The 17,286-nt window shown below is 58.5% G+C and overlaps 1 protein-coding gene across 11 annotated transcripts in view; it reads left to right on the top strand.

Annotated features, from left to right (window-relative positions):
* RIPOR1 (RHO family interacting cell polarization regulator 1) overlaps window positions 1-17,286 on the top strand; it is a 118,465-nt gene that overhangs the window by 83,146 nt on the left and 18,033 nt on the right. For all 11 annotated transcript variants that reach the window (XM_048816422.2, XM_048816420.2, XM_048816424.2 and 8 more), the window contains 4 exons: window positions 1,165-1,291; window positions 14,424-14,576; window positions 16,460-16,538; window positions 17,062-17,085. In XM_048816422.2, coding sequence (XP_048672379.1) covers window positions 1,191-1,291; window positions 14,424-14,576; window positions 16,460-16,538; window positions 17,062-17,085 — 357 coding nt within the window. In that variant the 5' untranslated portion in view covers window positions 1,165-1,190. The remainder of the gene's footprint in view (window positions 1-1,164; window positions 1,292-14,423; window positions 14,577-16,459; window positions 16,539-17,061; window positions 17,086-17,286) is intronic.

The raw sequence follows: 17,286 nt of genomic DNA, 5'->3' as shown, positions 1-17,286 counted from the left end.
AGGAGGGGGCCATAGCAGATTGTTATCTGGAAGCTGGCAACTCTGCCCTGTCCTGGCGCCGAGATGGCCTGGGCTCTGTAATCTCCTAGCAGAGCGGCCCCGAAATGCTCCTGTGTCTGCCCAGCGCCGCCCTGGTGCCTACTGCATCCCCAGAGACTTGGCTGAGCGCCCGGGCAGAGGCACTGGAGATGGCCCACCCGCCCAAGTGGGGCACTTTGCTGATGTGGGGGCAGCCACCTTCCACCCCAGGCTCGGCGGGATGGGGCTGTCCATGGGTTACAGCACCATGTGCCCCCAGCTGCAGGGCGTGTGGGAGCCGAGGGGCCACGCAGCACCCCTGCAGGGCGTGGCATGCTTTGCTAAGGGGCGGGGCTGCGAGTCCCTCGGGGAGGGATCTTTGGGGCACTGGGGCAGTGTCTCAGAATGATCGGGAGGTTGCTTGCAGCTCCTGCCAGTCGGCTGAGGCCTGTGTGGTCTCAGGCTACACCGGGAAGGGCTCCTGGGCTGGGCTGGCCTCTGGCCAGGAAGCTGGGCTCCGGGAAGTCTTGGCGTGCCTGGGACAAGGAGTGTTTCCTGCTGTCTCGGGCCTTTGGCTCAGCTCCCCCCGGTGTCTGTCCTTCCCGGCACTGACAGTGGAGTGGTGCCCCGCCTTGGACCCTGGCTCCTGCCCTGCCACGGGCAGTGATCTGCTGGTGCCTGGCTGGCCCCAGAGGGAGTGTGGGTGGCCGGGACGCGGGGAGTTGCTCAGCTCCGCGGACAGGGCAGGGGGCAGCACCAGAGCGCTGGTCTTCAGGGGCATCCAGGAGCTGTGCTGGGTCCCAGAGCCGTGTGGCTCACACTCTGCTCCCGGGGAGCCTGCCAGAGCTCTGGGCCCAGTTCTCAGACCGGCACCTGGCCCCATTGCACGGGGTGATGGCGCTGGAGCTGCTCTGGGAAGGCCTGGCTCACACCCCAGCCCGGCTTGGCAGTGGTGCCGGGGAAGGACCAGGTGTAGGGCCGCGGGGACCAGCCCGCGGCGTTGGGAGAGTGGGACTCTGTGCTGGAGCCTGAGTTGAGGTGGCCCCGCTCCCTGCCATCACCCCGGGAGCCTGACCCTTCCTGTGCCAGCCCAGCACACCCAGCTGTCCCTGCCTGTCCTCACCATGTTGTTTCCTTCCCCCGCAGGGAGGCCCTCCAGGTCACACTCCACCATGTCACTCTCCGTGCGGCCCCAGCGGCGCGCCCTTGCTGCCAGGATCAATAGGAGCCAGTCCTTCGCCGGCCTGAATTCGACCCCGGACAAGGCCTTCAGGTAGGACCTGGAGGCTGGCTGCTGCTGGTGGGAGTGGGGCATCGGATAGCCTGAGCGTTTGCTGGGGGTGCCCCTCCCGACTCGACACTAACCCACTCAGCAGGGACCTCCGTGGCACCTCGCACAGGAGGGTCACAGCATCAGACAGATGCAAGAAAGGGGCAGAGAATCCAGACTCCCAGTCCCCTGCTCCATTGATGTGTCACCCCCATTGGCTCCCTTCATGGCTGCTGGCCTGGGGCAGTCTGTGGAGGGGACATTCCCAGAGCCTTGCACTGGGCAGAGCCTGGCCGGCACATCATTTGGGAGAATCGGGTGGTTGCCGAGCAGCTGGGCGATGCACTAGCTTGGGACCTGATCCGCCCCCCGCCGCTGTGCGAGATGGGCACAGCGTCCCTGCAGCCCAGGGCGTGGTGGGGCTGGCTTACAGTGTAGCAGGGGATGATGGGGTCGTCCAGCAGCTCTTCAGACCGAACTCTGCTCCCCCAGCTCAGATGTTCAGCTCCGAGGTGCTTTCCACAGGAGTCCCCATCTGCCCCCAGCCCTTGTCTACAAAGATCCTCCCCGGCCCCGTTGTGCAGGCTGCTTTGGGTCATGCGGCTGCTCCCCCGAGGTGGCTGCAGTGGAGGGCGGTCTGGGTCCCTAGCTTGGCAGTGCTGTGGGGTCCTTGAGCCCGAGGGGGGCCCATAGGATGTGTGATGTTCTGCCTGGCTCCAGCTTTGGGAGCTCACTGGACCCTGGCTTTGCTCCCTGTGCTGCATGGGATTTGGCTGCTGAGAATGGGAAGTGGCCCTGGGGCGTTGTCCATGGATCCAGAGGGCCACAGGGCTCAGGGCTCCTGGAGCTGGCTGTCCCTTGCCACGGTGCAGTGTGGTGAGGCACAGAGCCACCTGCCACTCCCCTGAGATGCAGCCTGCTGGGTAGTCATGTCATGGCTGGGCTGATGGGCAGCAGCTTCCCCAGGCTGGGACAGCCGTTCCCGCCCAGGGTGCTGGGGCCCCGGGGTGCTGCTGGCTCTGGCGTTGCTCCAGCCACTCCCCCTGGCTGTGGCTCTTCCTGGCAGCGAAGCACCTGGGCATCAGTAAAAGCAGCTGGAACCCGGAGCCAGCCTGGGGCCCCTGCTGCCGGAGGAGTTGCCCTCGGGGCCAGCACCTGTCAGTGGGATTGGAACTGGGAGGGCCAAGGCAGCACTAGGTGGCTGGGCAGTACGTCGCAGGGGCAGCGTGTGCAAGGCAGGGAGATGGCCAGAGGGAGGCAGTGTGGTTAACAGGACAGCAAGTCCTCACTGCACCGGTCCTGCGAGAGGCGGTGGCTCTGGGCCGTGGGGGCCGAGTCAGTGGCCACACTGGGGGTGCTGGCCAGTGGGAGGGGAGACAGGGCTCTCCCAGGCAGCTGCAGTGGGAACCCAACACAGCAGCTCTTCCTGGCTCACCATGCCAGGAGAGCCCACCAGTTGCCTTGGAAATGGCTCAGCTCCAGGACTGGCTCCAGGCAATGCAGTGGCGTTCCGGCGACTCCCAGCATGGCTAAGGCATGTGCCATGCCCCATGGGCATGACCCCTCTGGGGCTGCTGTTGTGTCATAGCTCAGGGGTGCCCTGGTGTGCCTGGGCCAGAGGATCCTCTCCCAGGCAGAGTGCTCCTGCCTGCTGCCTGGCTGGGTCCAGGAGGCTTGTGCCAGGAATTGCTTGGCCTTGTGACCATGGAGGAGGCTGGGTTCTGGCCTGTCGCTTGCACGGTAACTTTGGGGTCAGTCCCTTGTTGTGGGGGCAGGGCAGGGAGTAGCACAGACTGTGGGCCTGAATGCCCTCACCTGACCCACCCAAGTGCAAAGCACTCACTGCTCTCCCAGTGCCCCCAGACGCCCACGGCTCAGCCTCACAGGGAGGAGGGAATCGTCCCTGGGTCGCAGAGCTTGGCATGGATCCCAGAAGTCCTGGTGCCCACACTCCACTCTCCAGGTCTGTAGGGAGGGCTCCATGCCCCATTACCCGGGGCTGCATTCAGAGATCCCCAGCCCTAGCAGGCCAAGCCAGCAGGGCAGGGAGCCAGCGTGGGGAATATTTCAGAAATGGGGGTGTCCAGCTTTGGCGGGGTTGTGGGCATGGCCAGGGGCTTTCCCGAGGGGAGGATGCCCCAGGTTCATGCTCTAGGTTTCTAGGAAAGGTGGCTTTTGTATGCATGGCTCCTGCTCCCCGGCAGGGCAGGTAGCCCAGGGGTCTGTGTCTCCACTTCCTATAGGTGGAAGGGCAGAACTGTCCCACAGCAGCGCGGTCTGAGCAATGGCCATGGCTCCCTCCTGCTCCTCGGGCATCGCTCACCCCTGGACACAGCGAGTGCGACGTACTCCCAGTCAAGACCCCCCAGGTGGAGATGACACCGCAAACCCAAAGGAGTTTGGAGGTCGGGGCCTACCCCAGGCTGCTCCAGACAGGGAAAGTGTCCAGTGTCGGGGCTGGCTTCCCCGCGCAGCTAGGGGCAGCTCCTCAGAGAGAGGGTTGGGGAAATGTTCCTGTCCCCCCCTCCAGGTCTGATTTGGGGACTCTCAGTGCTCTCTGGGTGGTGACAGGCCAGTCCCAGTCCCTGCCTGGCCAGTGGAGGTGCCACGGGATTGCGGGATTGGCTGTAGTGTCCTTGGGCCGGTGGAGACGAGGAGGGGCCAGCGCTGCAGGGCCCCAGGCAGCAGTCTGGGAACCTGTTCTCCCTCACCCTGGTTCTCTGTTGCGTAGGGACACTTCACTTGTCCAGGATCTCTCTTCACCATAGCCTGCTCTGCTCCTGTGGCTCATCCCAAAGCCTCCGGCATTCCAGCGAGGCCTGCACCCTACGCGCTGCAGACAGGGCTGGGGAAATGGACACCAGTGCTCGAGACTGGTCGTTGGGCTATGCCTGAGCTCTGTAACCCTGGCCTGGGCCTCTCCTGCCTCTCCGGGGGGTGGACTCTGCCTTTCTTCTCCAGCACTTCTCATCCCGAATGGGCTGCCCTGCACCACCACCACCTGGTCCTCCAGGACCTCGCCTTTCCTGGCCTTGTGCGCCAGCAAACCCCAGAGAGCCACCAGCAGACCGTGGAGAGCTGCCAGTTGCCACAGGGAACTGCACTAGCCGATCCCACATCAAGCTCGGCTAAGCCAGGCCATGGTACGCAAGCCTCATGGGCTTCAGCAGCCAGGACTGTGAGGGGAGACACTGCAGCAGGGGTTTGGCCTGGGGGGTGTGGGTTTGACCTGGATGCCTCGGTACATGGGTGCTGTAGCTGTAATCGTGCAGTGTGGGGCCGCTACCCTGGTCTCAGTGAAAGCGGCGGTGGGAAGAACCAAGAGTCAGACAGCGTGGTCTTCCTCATCATATTCCCTGGAGCCTCAGATAGCACCAGGCAGAGGCGGGCAGATCCTCCACAGCAATGGCCTCCAAGGCACACAGGAGAGAAGCTGTCACTGTCCCTGCTGCCACTACAGCCCTGCTGGCTGGGGTACTTGAAAGCGCTGCTTGTACCCGCGCCATGTGCTAGGCCCAGCCATTCAGGAATAACGTGGCAAGCTGTGCCCTGGGCATTGATAGGGAATTCTGTTCGGCTGTGTCTACGTGGGGTTTTTTATAAGATGTTTCCCTCCGGGCAGCCCCTGGAGACGGGGCTCCTGGGACCACCAGCATTTCACCTTCTGAATCCCACTGGTCCCTGCCAATGGAGTGGCATCAGGGGCAGTGATGGTGGGAGCTGTTTTGGAAAAGCCCCTGGTACAGAGAAGGCCCACGTCTCACCCACGTTCAGGAACACCTCCAGCACAGCTCTCTCGCATGTCCGGGGCCCACCCGTGTTGCTTGGCCTCGGGAGAAGAGAGCGCAGGCGTTGGAGGGAGTGTCCTTTTCACAGCCAGAGGAGAATTCTTTCTGTTCTGTACAGGCTCTTTTCCCACACCTCCCAACAGGGCATTAGGCAGCGTGACTCACGTCTGTCCTGGCTGGTTCGTTCTCTCTCACCTTGCCAGGGGAGCATTGTGCATGCCCTGCAGTGGTTGGCTTTTACAGCGTCCTTGCTGCTCAGGTGTGTGAGAGAAGGCGGGTCGGAGCAGTGCGCCTGGCCCTGGGAGCGGATGGTGGAGGTCTGGGACTGGCGACCATTACCCGAAGCAGGAGCATTTGATTGTGCCAGAGGAGTGGAGTCCTTGCTCATGGTCCTTGGCTCGGAGCTTTAGGCCTTGGACTGAACCCACTGTTGTACAGGAGGCCGGTGCAGGGAGCTGGTTTGATGTGCTCGCAGTGTCCGTGTTGCTGAGGAGACGTGCTGAGCACCCTGCACCAGCTAGAGTTTCCCAAGTAGCGATCGGGGGAGGTCCCGGATGACTGGAAAAAGGCTAATGTAGTGCCCATCTTTAAAAAAGAGAAGAAGGAGGATCCAGGGAACTACAAGCTAGTTAGCCTCACCTCAGTCCCTGGAAAAATCATGGAGCAGGTCCTCAAGGAATCAATTTTGAAGCACTTCGAGGAGAGGAAAGTGATCAGGAACAATCAGCATGGATTCACCAAGGGCTGGCTCTGTGGATGAGGGGAAAGCAGTGGACGTGTTATTCCTTGACTTTAGCAAAGCTTTTGACACGGTCTCCCACAGTATTCTTCCTAGCAAGTTAAAGAAGTATGGGCTGGATGAATGGACCATAAGGTGGATAGAAAGCTGGCTAGATCATCGGGCTCAACGGGTAGTGATCAATGGCTCCATGTCTAGTTGGCAGCCGGTATCAAGCCGAGTGCCCCAAGCTTTGGTCCTGGGGCCAGTTTTGTTCAATATCTTCATATATGATCTGGAGGATGGTGTGAATTGCACCCTCAGCAAGTTTGCAGATGAAACTAAACTAGGACGAGAGGTAGATACGCTGGAGGGTAGGGATAGGATACAGAGGGCCCTAGAGAAATTGGAGGATTGGGCCAAAAGAAATCTGATGAGGTTCAACAAGGACAAGTGCAGAGTCCTGCACTTAGGACGGAAGAATCCAATGCACCGCTACAGACTAGGGACCGAATGGCTTGGCAGCAGTTCTGCAGAAAAGGACCGAGGGGTTATGGTGGACGAGAAGCTGGATATGAGTCAACAGTGTGTCCTTGTTGCCAAGAAGGCCAGCGGCATTTTGGGGTGTATAAGGAGCGGCATTGCCAGCAGATCGAGGGACATGATCATTCCCCTGTATTTGGCATTTGTGAGGCCTCATCCGGAGTACTGTGTCCAGTTTTGGGCCCCACACTACAAGAAGGATGTGGAAAAATTGGAAAGAGTCCAGTGGAGGACAACAAAAATGGTTAGGGGACTGGAACACATGACTTATGAGGAGAGGCTGAGGGAACTGGGATTACTGAGTCCGCAGAAGAGAAGAGTGAGGGGGGATTTGATAGTTGCTTTCAGTTACCTGAAAGGAGGTTCCAAAGAGGAGGAATCTAGGCTGTTCTCAGTGGTAGCAGATGACAGAAGGAGCAAAGGTCTCAAGTTGCAGTGGGGGAGGTTTAGGTTGGATATTAGGAAAAACTTTTTCACTAGGAGGGTGGTGAAGCAGTGGAATGCGTTACCTAGGGAGGTGGTGGAATCTCCTTCCTTAGAGGTTTTTAAGGTCCGGCTTGACAAAGCCCTGGCTGGGATGATTTAGTTGGGGATTGGTCCTGCTTTGAGCAGGGGGTTGGATTAGATGACCTTCCAAACCTGATATTCTATGATTCTTTGAAGTGCTGAAGGTTTCGTGCCCAAGTGTATGTCAGTGCTGGAGTCCAGCTGAAAGGTGACAAAGGCATGAAGAACAGGCTGGCTCGTCGTCCGCCAGGATGGGATGGGGTCTCCCAGCTGCTATGGGAGAGCTCAACATAAGGAACCAGGGGCTCTCGTAAACTACGGACTGAACTGACCAATTGTGGGTGTGTATTTTCAGGCAAAGGAGACTGTGCCGTGGCTAGGAATGCTTTGCTCTGCCCACCAGCATCACCTCTGTCTTCCACCGCGGGCGGCTCTCACCCCAGCCCTGGGCCATCTTGGTGGTGGTGGGGGGGCCGCACGTGGTGACGGACCGGCAGAGCTGTGTGTCACCTGCATGTTGCTGGCATAGCACCTAGTGGCTGTGTGCAGCTGCTGAAAGGAACAGGAGAGAGAACTGGTCCTTGCGGGATTCCACACGTGAGGGATCTATGTGGGAGGTGCAGGCTCCCATCATTGGGTGCATCCCTCCAGGAAGGACACAAACCTTTGTAGAGCTCTACCCTGCCCCCCGCCACTTCTCTAAGGTGACAGCATTATCTCCTGGGCGACAGCGTCCGGTGCTGCAGAGAGGTCCTGGAGGATGAGCACGGATGTCTGTCCATGTTCTATGGGCAGGAGGAGCATCCATCAGTGCCACAAGCTGATTTCAGTTCCACATTCTGGCCTGGATCCCAATCGCGCTGGATGGAGAATGTTGCCTTCAGTAAAATGAGTGTGTGATTGGCCTTTGGCTAGCATCTCCAGCAGCTGCTGAGGACCTGGAAGTTTGGCTGGGGGGTCGTTGGCTAGCACTGGGTGGGAATCCAGAGTATTGTCCAACTGGCGTGTTGGAAGGAGGAAGGGAAGTTTCCTTCTCTGATGGAGACATTGGCTGTTCCAGTCAGGAGTGGCACCAGTTGTTCCCAAAGCTCTGTCACCGGCCAGGCAGGCCAGGCTCTGCTGGGGCACTCAGAGTGTCTTGGTGAGTGGGACTGGGCTGGGAACACAGGCGGGCTGTGTGGGGGGCGGTGCCGGCAAAGCAGACTGTTGGCAGGGTCTCCTCCGTGCAGTGGGGCGACTCTTCACAACGAGTGGGGCTGGCCTCTGTGCCAGGCTGTGGGTGCTCAGGGTTGGTGGAGTAGTTCCCCACCCTGGCTAGGGACCTCGGGAGGTCATCTAGTCCAAACCCCTGCTGAAAGCAGGACCAATCCCCAATTAAATCATCCCAGCCAGGGCTTTGTAAAGCCTGACCTTAAAAACTTCTAAGGAAGGCGATTCCACCACCTCCCTAGGTAACGCATTCCAGTGTATCACCACCCTCATAGTGAAAACGTTTTTCCTAATATCCAACCTAAATCTCCCCCACTGCAAATTGAGACCATTACTCCTTGTTCTGTTATCTGCTACCACTGATAACAGTCTAGAGCCATCCTCTTTCGAACCCCCTTTTAGGTAGTTGAAAGCAGCTATCAAATCCTCCCTCATTCTTCTCTTCCGTAGACTAAACATCCCCAGTTCCCTCAGGCTCTCCTTATAAGTCATGTGTTCCAGTCCCCTCATCATTTTTGTTGCCCTCCGCTGGACTTTTTCGAATTTTTCCACATCCTTCTTGTAGTGTGGGGCCCAAAACTGGACACAGTACTCCAGATGAGGCCTCACCAGTGTCGAATAGAGGGGAACGATCACGTCCCTCGATCTGCTGGCAATGCCCCTCCTTATACACCCCAAAATGCCATTGGCCTTCTTGGCAACAAGGGCACACTGTTGACTCAAATCCAACTTCTCGTCCACCATAACCCCTAGATCCTTTTCTGCAGAACGGCTGCCGAGCCATTCGGTCCCTAGTCTGTAGCGGTGCATGGGATTCTTCCGTCCTAAGTGCAGGACTCTGCACTTGTCCTTGTTAAACCTCATCAGATTTCTTTTGGCCCAATCCTCCAATTTCTCTAGGGCCCTCTGTATCCTATCCCTATCCTCCAGCGTATCTACTTCTCCTCCTAGTTTAGTGTCATCTGCAAACTTGCTGAGAGTGCAATCCACACCATCCTCCAGATCATTTATGAAGATATTGAACAAAACCGGCCCCAGGACTGACCCTTGGGGCACTCCACTTGAGACCGACTGCCAACTAGACATGGAGCCATTGATCACTACCCGTTGAGCCCGACAATCTAGCCAGCTTTCTATCCACCTTATAGTCCATTCATCCAGCCCATACTTCTTTAACTTGCTAGCAAGAATACTGTGGGAGACCGTGTCAAAAGCTTTGCTAAAGTCAAGGAACAACACGACCACTGCTTTCCCTTCATCCACAGAACCAGTTATATCGTCATAGAAGGCAATTAGATTAGTCAGGCAAGACTTGCCCTTGGTGAATCCATGCTGACTGTTCCTGATCACTTTCCTCTCCTCTAAGTGCTTCAGAATTTATTCCCTGAGGACCTGCTCCATGATTTTTCCAGGGACTGAGGTGAGGCTGACTGGCCTGTAGTTCCCCGGATCCTCCTTCCCTTTTTTAAAGATGGGCACTACATTAGCCTTTTTCCAGTCGTCCGGGACTTCCCCGATCGACATGAGTTTTCAAAGATAATGCCCAATGGCTCTGCAATCACATCCGCCAACTCCTTTAGCACTCTCGGATGCAACGCATCCGGCCCCATGGACTGGTGCATGTCCAGCTTTTCTAAATAGTCCCGAACCACTTCTTTCTCCACAGAGGGCTGGTCACCTCCTCCCCATGCCGTGCTGTCCAGTGCAGTAGTCTGGGAGCTGACCTTGTTCGTGAAGACAGAGGCAAAAAAAGCATTGAGTACATTAGCGTTTTCCACATCCTCTGTCAGTAGGTTGCCTCCCTCATTCAGTAAGGGGCCCACACTTTCCTTGACTTTCTTCTTGTTGCTAACATACTTGAAGAAACCCTTCTTGTTACTCTTAACATCTCTTGCTAGCTGCAACTCCAGGTGTGATTTGGCCTTCCTGATTTCACTCCTGCAGGCCCGAGCAATATTTTTATACTCTTCCCTGGTCATTTGTCCAATCTTCCACTTCTTGTAAGCTTCTTTTTTGTAATTAAGATCAGCAAGGATTTCACTGTTAAGCCAAGCTGGTCGCTTGCCATATTTACTATTCTTTCTATACATCGGGATGGTTTGTCCCTGTAACCTCAATAAGGATTCTTTAAAATACAGCCAGCTCTCCTGGACTCCTTTCCCCGTCATGTTATTCTCCCAGGGGATCCTGCCCATCAGTTCCCTGAGAGTCAAAGTCTGCTTTTCTGAAGTCGAGGGTCCATATTCTGCAGCTCTCCTTTCTTCCCTGTGTCAGGATCCTGAACTTGACCATCTCATGGTCACTGCCTCCCAGGTTCCCATCCACTTTTGCTTCCCCTACTAATTCTTCCCGGTTTGTGAGCAGCAGGTCAAGAAGAGCTCTGCCCCTAGTTGGTTCCTCCAGCACTTGCACCAGGAAATTGTCCCCAACAGTTTCCAAAAATTTCCTGGATTTTCTGTGCACCGCTGTATTGCTCTCCCAGCAGATATCAGGGTGATTGAAGTCTCCCATGAGAACCAGGGCGTGCGATCTGGTAACTTCTGTGAGTTGCCAGAAGAAAGCTCTTCCACCTCATCCCCCTGGTCCGATGGTTTATAGTAGACTCCCACCACGACATCACCCTTGTTGCTCACACTTCTAAACTTAATCCAGAGACTCTCAGGTTTTTCTGCAGTTTCATACCGGAGCTCTGAGCAGTCATACTGCTCTCTTACATACAGTGCAACTCCCCCACCTTTTCTGCCCTGCCTGTCCTTCCTGAACAGCTTATATCCATCCATGACAGTACTCCAGTCATGTGAGTTATCCCACCAAGTCTCTGTTATTCCAATCACATTATAATTCCTTGACTTTGCCAGGACTTCCAGTTCTCCCTGCTTGTTTCCCAGGCTTCATGCATTTGTGTATAGGCACTTAAGATAACCCGCTGATCGCTCCTCTTTCTCAATATGAGGCAGGAGCCCTCCCCTCTCACGCGCTCCTGCTCCTGCTTCCTCCCGGTATCCCACTTCCCCACTTACCTCAGGGCTTTGGTCACCTTCCCCTGGTGAACCTAGTTTAAAGCCCTCCTCACTAGCTTAGCCAGCCTGCTGGCGAAGATGCTCTTCCCTCTCTTTGTTAGGTGGAGCCCATCTCTGCCTAGCACTCCTCCTTCTTGGAACACCATCCCGTGGTCAAAGAATCCAAAGCCTTCTCTCTGACACCACCTGCGTAGCCATTCGTCGACTTCCACGATACCTACCCAGGCCTTTTCCTTCCACGGGGAGGATGGACGAGAACACCACTTGCACCTCAAACTCCTTTATCCTTCTTCCCAGAGCCATGTAGTCCGCAGTGATCCGCTCAAGGTCATTTTTGGCAGTATCATGGGTGCCGACGTGGAGAAGCAGGAAGGGGTAGCGATCCGAGGGCTTGATGAGTCTCGGCAGTCTCTCCATCACATCGCGAATCTTATCTCCTGGCAAGCAGCAGACTTCTGTGTTTTCCCGGTCGGGACGGCAGATAGATGACTCAGTCCCCCTGAGGAGAGAGTCCCCGACCACCACCACCCGCCTCCTTCTCTTGGGAGCGGTGGTCGTGGAACCCCCAACCCTAGGACAGTGCATCTCATGCCTTCCAGTCAGCGGAGTCTCCTTCTGCTCCCTTCCCCCAGACATATCATCTGGTCCACTCTCCGCATTAGTACCTGTGGAGAGAACATGAAAACTGTTACTTACCTGTATTTGCATTGCCGGTACATGGATGTTCCCTTTTTTTCTTCTGGAGGTCACATGATGCCAAATTTCTTCGCCATCCTCCTGCCCCCGCAGTGCAGCCTACTCTGAATCTTCAGAACATTGTGCCCGTAGAAGCATATCCTGATGTCTGTCCAGGAAATCTTCAGTTTCTCTTATGCAATGCAGGGTCGATACCTGTTGCTCCAGACCTTGAACCTTCTCTTCCAATATGGAAACCAGCTTACACTTTGTACAGACAAAGTCGCTTCCGTCCTGTGGAAGAAAGACAAACATGGCACATCCAGTGCAGGTCACAACAGCTGAACACCCCCCATCCATATTACCTTCCTTCTACGAGGTTCCTCAGGAGTTGTAGTAATTACTCAGAGAATCCGGCAAGATGTAAGCCTCAGTGGGCTCTCCCCAGGCGAACTCCCAGGCAAACTCTTTCTGTTGGTTCGCTGCTCAGCTGTTCGCTGCTGACTGGCTTTTTATACAGTCAGGCCCACTTAAGTCTCACCTGGAACAAAGCACTCCGAGTTCCCGCCCTTTTCAAACAACCAATCAAGCACATGTCAAACTGTCCTCACAACAAACATCAGATACTCACAACAAACAAACACTCAGATACTCACCAACACAGCCTCCTTAATGCAGCCCTTAGCATACCTCCTCTCAGGCAGATCCCAGGCAAACTCCTTCTGTTAGCTGCTCTGCTGTTCGCTGCTGAGCTGGTTCGCAGCTGACTGGCTTTTTATACAGTCAGTCCATTAATGGACTTAAACCTCCATGAACTTATCTCCTTCTTTTTTGAACCCTGTTATAGTCTTGGCCTTCACAACCTCCTCAGGCAAGGAGTTCCACAGGTTGACTGTGCGCTGTGTGAAGAAGAACTTCCTTTTATTTGTTTTAAACCTGCTGCCCATTAATTTCATTTGGTGGACCCTAGACCATAGATCCATGTGGGTAATGGGGCGGAGGGCCGTTTGGGGGCCAGCGTGTTGAGGGTCGAGGCTAGCGTCCATGGTAAGGACTCAGCAGGCCCTGTGTTCCGTGTCCTGCGGGCAGAGAGCTGCTGCCCAGCCCTGCTGGAGGGCTCGAATTGGGCCATGGGGCTCTCTGGGTAGCTGGGTGAGCTCTGGCCGATGCCTTCAGGAGGTGATGGCCTGGCCTAGGTGGTGGTGGGGTTCTACTGCCCTAAAGATGGGCCTGTAGGCTCAAGAGCTGGCCCAAGGGGAGATGAATATGTGGGTATTTAGGGGATTCGGGAGGAGAAAGAGGACAGCTGGAAAGACCCACAGACGTCGTGCCTTGCTTAGAAATCCGGGACGAAGCTTCCAGACGAGGGGTCAGTCTGGCTGTGGGAGAGCTTTCCGAGGGCCATGTTGGGACCCCCAGTGCCTGGAGAATGTGCCCTGCTGGCCCCTCGTCCTCTCTCTCGGCATCTTAGTTATGGGTGGTTGGGAGCTGTCCATGGGCAGGGAGTCTGGGCTGTGGTTTTTGCTGTTGGGTGCTGGGTTGATGGCTTGTCCGGGTGTGCAGAGGTCGTGTTTCCTGTCTATGGGGAGGCGCTGAGTGATTGTGAGAGTCCTGCATCCATTGTTCTGTTCCCTGCCCGTTTCTGGCATGTGGCCTGGAGTTGAGTTCTCAATTCACTGCGTGAACGGGGCCACGGCAGACTCTGCAGGGAGGAATCTGGCTTCGCACCGCGTGAGCCATGACCAGCCCTGCTTCTTGTCCCAGCTAGTGCCAAGCAAACGGACAGAGCACCAGGTCTCCTTCACGCCCAGCACTCCCATGGCCAGTAGAGGAGACCTGAAATCGGAGCAGGCTCTATCTAGCCACTGTGGGCGCCGCTTCGAGAACTGGGGGTTCAGAGGTGCAGCCGGAGATGGTTCTGGCCTCCACCTCAGCCCCAGGTGCAGCCACAGAGTTGGCTTTGATGGTTGGAGCACTGATTGCTTGAGAAACTGCTCCCTCTCCTGGTTCTTCCTGGGCAGTTGAGTGTCGGGGCCATGGGCTCCCCGTCCCTGGTTACTGAGCCCAGGTGTGTTGCCCATCAGGTCGCACTGCAAGGCTCCTCTCTCCAGCGCTGGGAGGTTTGATTTGGTGACGGGGTGGGTATCTTCGTGGGTTATTAACATGCCTAGAGCGGTGTGTTTCCATGGCTGGGACCCGTGTCGGAGGCCGGATCGACCTGGGGTTACCGGCAGGCTCACCGCTGCAGATCTGGCGGTGATTGGACATGGGCACGGTGGCTTTGGCTGCAGTTCTGGCCCTGTCCTGGGTGCACAGAGAATCGTGGTCCAGCCCAGGCGGCCTTCCTACACCGGCCCTGCATGGCCCCAGCCCCGCTCGGCGTTGGCTGTGGCGGGGGAGCGTTAAAGGAGACGGGACGCCCACCACTCCTGGCATTGCTACCACCCGGCTGTGAGCAGGGCTTGCTGCTAGCAGCTTTCCTCACCCTGACACTAGCCCAGCAGTGGCAGGTTCCCACCGAGCCATGGCAGGTGGGAGAGGATGGTGGCTGCTGTTGCCCCTGGCGCTTCCCCCCTCATTGATTCCTGCAGAGTGTGGCCTTGGCTCCTGGCGCTCAGCTCCTGGCACGGGGCAGAAGGGAGCTTACCCAGCCTTCTTGTGCTTCCTCCCCCCAGGAACCTGCCTCCCTTCAGCACACCCACGGTGTCCAGGAAGACTGGCTCCCGGGTCAGGAGGATGTTCTCCATGTCCCACAAGTCCCCCCCTCCCAAGGTGCCGCAGCCCGACCGGCTGGACGAGGTGTACGAAGCGCTCAAGAAGGGCCTGACGTAAGTGACCTGCCACATGGTGCCCAGCCCAGCTGCACAGGAAGCGGAGCATCCAGCCATGCAGCTGGATGGCCCCTAGCAGGGGGCGTGTGGGAACAGAGCAAGGGGTGCCCAGCTCTGCACAGAGACACGGGGATCCCTGGGAGGGCCCCGGACAAGCCAGTTCCCCTGCCCGGGGACAGGACGGCTGTGCCATAGGGCTGCGGACAAGATTGATTCTTCGTGGCTAGGCATTACCTGCCCCATGCCAGGCAGTGGCCACAGGAGAGCCTAGGGCGGGCCGCTGTGCCCAAGTGGCTGCTCCAGAGAAGCTGTGCTCCAGGGCAGTCTGAGCCCCAGTGGGAAGGGAGGGCACCAGCCCAGCCCTGTGTCAATCTCCCCCTCAGATGGCTGTGAGGAGCTTGGCGGGGTCTGCAGGCCAGGCGGGGCGCACAAAGCTGGGGTTTGTGACCAGCCCTGTGATTCCTTTTACTGCCTTGCTCGGAGGCCTGTTTCCTCCTGGCTGAGTGACTGTGAGAGCCAGGTGTGGCCGATGGGGGAGAGTGAGTTGGGGGGGTGCTGGGCATGGCTGGTGGGGGCAGGGGCTGGGTGTGGTGAAGGCTGGGGGGGGGGAAATGGGCATAGCCAGTAGTTGGATGTGAGTTGGGGGCAGGTAATCTGGTGCCCTGGGTAAACTTGTATTTTGGCACCCCTGGCCCCTGGAGGCGCCCCCCGATCACCTCCCTACCCCCATCCCATCACCTCAGGGCCCCACTGCCTCCCCACAGTGCTGGGGGAAGGGGAGCCAAGCGTGGCCTGTGGGTGGGGGCAAGCTGGGGGGGGACGGGTGCCAGGCATGGCCAGTGTGAGGGAGGGAGTGCTGGGCACGGCTGGTGGGTGGGGCAAGCTGGGAAGCTGCTAGGCATGGCCAGGTGTTGGGTTGAGCTAGGAGGGTAGGGGGATGTGTGCTGGGCGTGGGGTTGAGCTGGGGAGGCAGGTGCCAGGTGTGGCCGGGGTTAGGTGCCAGGCATGGCTGGTGGATGGGGGAGAGCTGGAGGGGGAGTGTGTCAGGTGTGGGGATGAGCTGGGTGGGTGCCAGGCGTGGCAGTGCATGGGGTTGAGCTGGGGGGCGGGTGCTGGGTGTGGGGTTGAGCTGGGGGAGCAGGGGATGGGTGCCGGGTGTGTGGGAGAGCTGGGCGGGTGCCAGGCGTGGCCAGGCGTGGGTTGCGGGTGTGTGGGAGAGCTGGGCGGGTGCCAGGCATGGCCAGGCGTGGGTGCCAGGTGTGTGGGAGAGCTGGGCGGGTGCCAGGCGTGGCCAGGCGTGGGTTGCGGGTGTGGGGGAGAGCTGGGGGGGTGCCAGGCGTGGCCAGGCGTGGGTGCCGGGTGTGTGGGAGAGCTGGGGGGGTGCCAGGCGTGGCCAGGCGTGGGTTGCGGGTGTGGGGGAGAGCTGGGCGGGTGCCAGGCGTGGCCAGGCGTGGGTTGCGGGTGTGGGGGAGAGCTGGGGGGTGTCAGGCGTGGCCAGGCGTGGGTGCCGGGTGTGTGGGAGAGCTGGGCGGGTGCCAGGCATGGCCAGGCGTGGGTGCCGGGTGTGTGGGAGAGCTGGGGGGGTGCCAGGCATGGCCAGGCGTGGGTTGCGGGTGTGTGGGAGAGCTGGGGGGGTGTCAGGCGTGGCCAGGCGTGGGTGCCGGGTGTGTGGGAGAGCTGGGGGGGTGTCAGGCATGGCCAGGCGTGGGTGCCGGGTGTGTGGGAGAGCTGGGCGGGTGCCAGGCATGGGTTGCGGGTGTGGGGGAGAGTTGGGGGGGTGGCACAGCCAGGAGGTGTCTGTGCACCAATTGGAGCTGGGCCCTGCTGGCTGTCTCTACGCCCAGCCTGGGGGCCAACGCGGGGGATGCTCTTGCCCGCAGAGCCTACCTGGAGGTGCACCAGCTGGAACTGGAGAAGCTCAGCACCCAGATCCGTGAGTCCAAGAGGAATTCCCGCCTGGTGAGTGTGGGTCATGCTCGGCTTTGTGGCACCGCTCTCCCCCTGTGCTGCCCGCCAGCCCTGCCAAAGAGCCCTTCCTGGGTCCCTGGGCAGGGTTTCCCCATCAGGTCCTGCTCCCACAAGGGAGTTGGAGAGGGGATTGTACCAGGACCAGCTCCCCCAGGAGAGGTAGGAGCAGCGAGTCTGTGTGGGATTACAGTGCTGGCTGGCTGGCAGCCTGGTACCTCCCCTGCAGTCCAGCGTGGGTGTGCATGGGTGTGAGCTGCAGAGCCCTGTGGCAGCCCAGCGTGTCCTCCTGTGACAGTCCCTCCGTGTGATCTGCGCGCTGCGGTGCCTCTCCCGCTGAGCTTCTGGCACACAGGCAGTGAGCTGCGTAGCATGGAGCTCCCCGCCCTGGGGCCTCCCATGCTGCATGTTACGTGTGTGCTGTTTGCACTGACATGCTACCAGGTGCTAGCATGTCCTATGGCAGGGCCATGCATGATCCTAGTGCTCTCACCCCTCTCCTTTCCTCTTTCTCTAGGGCTTTCTCTACGATCTCGACAAGGTAAGGGGCTGGTGCTGACCAGAGCCAACGGGGGAATAGTGGGGCAGGCCCCTTGCTGAGCTCCTGACGCTGCTCTTTGGGCCCCCTCCCTCCCCTCCAAACTGGGCACTCCCAGAGCCCCAGGTCTCATCACCCATTCGCCCTCCCCACACAGGCCTCCCAGCTGCAGCTGGGATTAGCCAGAGGCGATCAGCCGCAGGA

The sequence above is a fragment of the Caretta caretta genome, chromosome 12 (genome assembly GCF_965140235.1).
Source record: "Caretta caretta isolate rCarCar2 chromosome 12, rCarCar1.hap1, whole genome shotgun sequence".
In the NCBI taxonomy this organism is placed as follows: domain Eukaryota; kingdom Metazoa; phylum Chordata; order Testudines; family Cheloniidae; genus Caretta; species Caretta caretta.
Note: the sequence above shows the minus strand (reverse complement) of the source record. Positions and strands in the feature narration are given on the sequence as shown.